Here is a 2,221-nt window from a genome sequence, read left to right as displayed (position 1 = left end):
GAACAATATTGAAGAAATTCGAGGGGCATCGACGACATAGTAGACATAGTAGCCATATAATCAATACAAGACCTGTGAGGCAGAAGATAGATACATGATATGAAAAAGCTTAAGCCGAGATTGAGACAATGCTTCATGCTAATATTTAGCGCCTGAGTCGGTATAGCACCATGTCTCAGGCAAACATTACTAACATCACGATACCTAGCAATGCTTTCGCAAAACAGACCAGTGGGTGTTGACTGGAGTTGTGGTGAATGCGCTTGGTAGATGGCTGGGGTTGGTTCACAAGTTGTGTACGTGTGTTATCCCCTTGAAGCTGCAGAATTGAAAATGAGAGTAAGAGTATCGGGAAATCATGTGACATGAATTGTCACAACAACAATAGCTTCTACACTAAAAATACGCGTATCCCTTCACCTTGGATGGGGTCACATTTGTACTTCCGGGTTTCCTCGGCAATGGGGCGTTTTGTGGTTTACTTTCTTCGTATACCTTTACACGTCTGAGCACTCTACGCAGTATTTTCAGAAGTTCTGTATGGCATTATCTGGATTTTCAGAAGTTCAAGCTCGAGGCTGTTAAAAATTAAGGAGGTCATCTCAAGCTCAGCATACAAGGTTATGTTCAAAATGTTCATATTGGACACTCTTACCTTCTGTGTGATTTTCTTCTCTCCATCTGCATTGTTATCCTTCAATTTAAAAATGAGGAATGGGTGCTACATGGGCAGCAGTACATAAGAGGGACAATGTTACCACAAAAAGCTCATCACTTAAAAATACTCATCATATTGGGAATAAAAGAAGCGTGGGAAATGAGACCTGGGAAGGGATTTTAGTGTCTGGGTGAAGCCTATACTCGATCACCCAATTGGTCTTTACACCCTTGGCTCCCCGCCCTCGATGGAACACGAAGATTTCTCTACTTCCGATCACTTCATTGGCTCCTCGAGCCTTGATTGGGCGGGGTTCACCGGTGGATTTCCAGCTGCCAGTACCCGTGGTTCTTTCAATGTCCAAGGTGTTGGCCCGGAAGAAAAACCACTCAAAATTATCAGACGGGATGAACGATTTGTCTGCACAGGAACAAGGGAAAGGAAAGAATCAGAGGTGTGCTCCATCTTCAAAAGCTAAAATCAGGAATTTGATAAATACATACCTGGGAGTTGCTCGGGTTCGAACTTGTACAGATCAATCTCCTTGATAAAACTAACAACAGACTCGTTGCCATCATTCTTGTTCTTCAGGTAGTGGGTAATGAGCTGCTCCTCCGTGGGACGGAAAACAAAACCAGCCGGCAATGAAGAAAGATACGAAAATTCAGCGGTGGTGGCCATGGATTTGGTAGGAAGGGCGTCGGAGTTGGTGGTGGATGTTTATAACTATAACAACGGAGCAGGAGCAGGAGCAGGAGCAGAAGCAAGGAGGACTTGCATTGACTGGGTGGGGTGAGGTGTTTAAGTTGTCAAGGGAGACCACTTTCCTACAAGGTACGCATAATTAAATTTAGGTGCTGCCATGGCACAAGTCTTCGCACTACACTCCAACAGCTTTGAATTCGCTATTTCTTTGTACTAGATGTTAATAACACTGAGCTCATTATTTCATGTACGGATCACAATAATTTTTCTCCAATTTTTGTTCTCTACACGTTCTAAGAGGCAAAATTGCTATTTGGTCCATTGATATCAAGATTATTGAACCCATGAGGTCTTAAAAAATGGTCAAAGTCGGGGCAAAAGGGGCATTTTGCACCTCAGCCCACTATAGGGGTCTTGAGGATTTTCCACATATCACAAGAGAAAAGTGTGAGAAAGAAAGTTGAGAGAAAAGAAACTTGAGAGGGGAAAGCAAACGACCGGACTTCTCGTTGGAGAACCATTATCGAAGTTCATTTTCGACCAAGACTTACACACTGAAGTTTGTTCTTGAAGAAAAAGAGGACTCGTGTTGTTGAGGTTCCATTTTCCGTCAAGATCCAAGAGAAATTCGCAAGTTAAGATCTCGAACGTTTCTCTTAAGATCTGAGATCTTCCTTTAGGAATAGAGGGCTAAAGTTTGCTACCTTCATCTAGGGAAGATCCGCTACTGATTTCGTGAGGAAAATCAGACAAAATGTTGAGGTCGGAGAATCTTTCCAAGAACGGTAAGGATGTTAACGAACCTCTTTCCGATGCTCACAACTCGTCGTATGATTAAGTAAAAAAAAAAAAAAAAAA

At 42.5% G+C, this 2,221-nt stretch overlaps 1 protein-coding gene across 1 annotated transcript; it reads right to left on the bottom strand.

The window, feature by feature from the left end:
• Positions 1 to 57: 57 nt before the first annotated feature.
• Positions 58 to 1,687, bottom strand: LOC111472946 (NAC domain-containing protein 96-like). Its single transcript, XM_023118538.1, has 5 exons — positions 1,162 to 1,687; positions 825 to 1,078; positions 656 to 721; positions 421 to 578; positions 58 to 319 (listed from the first exon to the last, which is right to left on the bottom strand). The coding sequence occupies exons 1-4, from the start codon at positions 1,337 to 1,339 to the stop codon at positions 567 to 569; spliced, it is 510 nt and encodes a 169-aa protein (XP_022974306.1). The 5' UTR covers positions 1,340 to 1,687; the 3' UTR covers positions 58 to 319; positions 421 to 566.
• Positions 1,688 to 2,221: the final 534 nt, after the last annotated feature.

This window comes from Cucurbita maxima, unplaced genomic scaffold (assembly GCF_002738345.1).
Source record: "Cucurbita maxima cultivar Rimu unplaced genomic scaffold, Cmax_1.0 Cma_Scf00094, whole genome shotgun sequence".
In the NCBI taxonomy this organism is placed as follows: Eukaryota; Viridiplantae; Streptophyta; class Magnoliopsida; order Cucurbitales; family Cucurbitaceae; genus Cucurbita; species Cucurbita maxima.
This window is presented reverse-complemented; position numbering and strand designations above follow the sequence as displayed.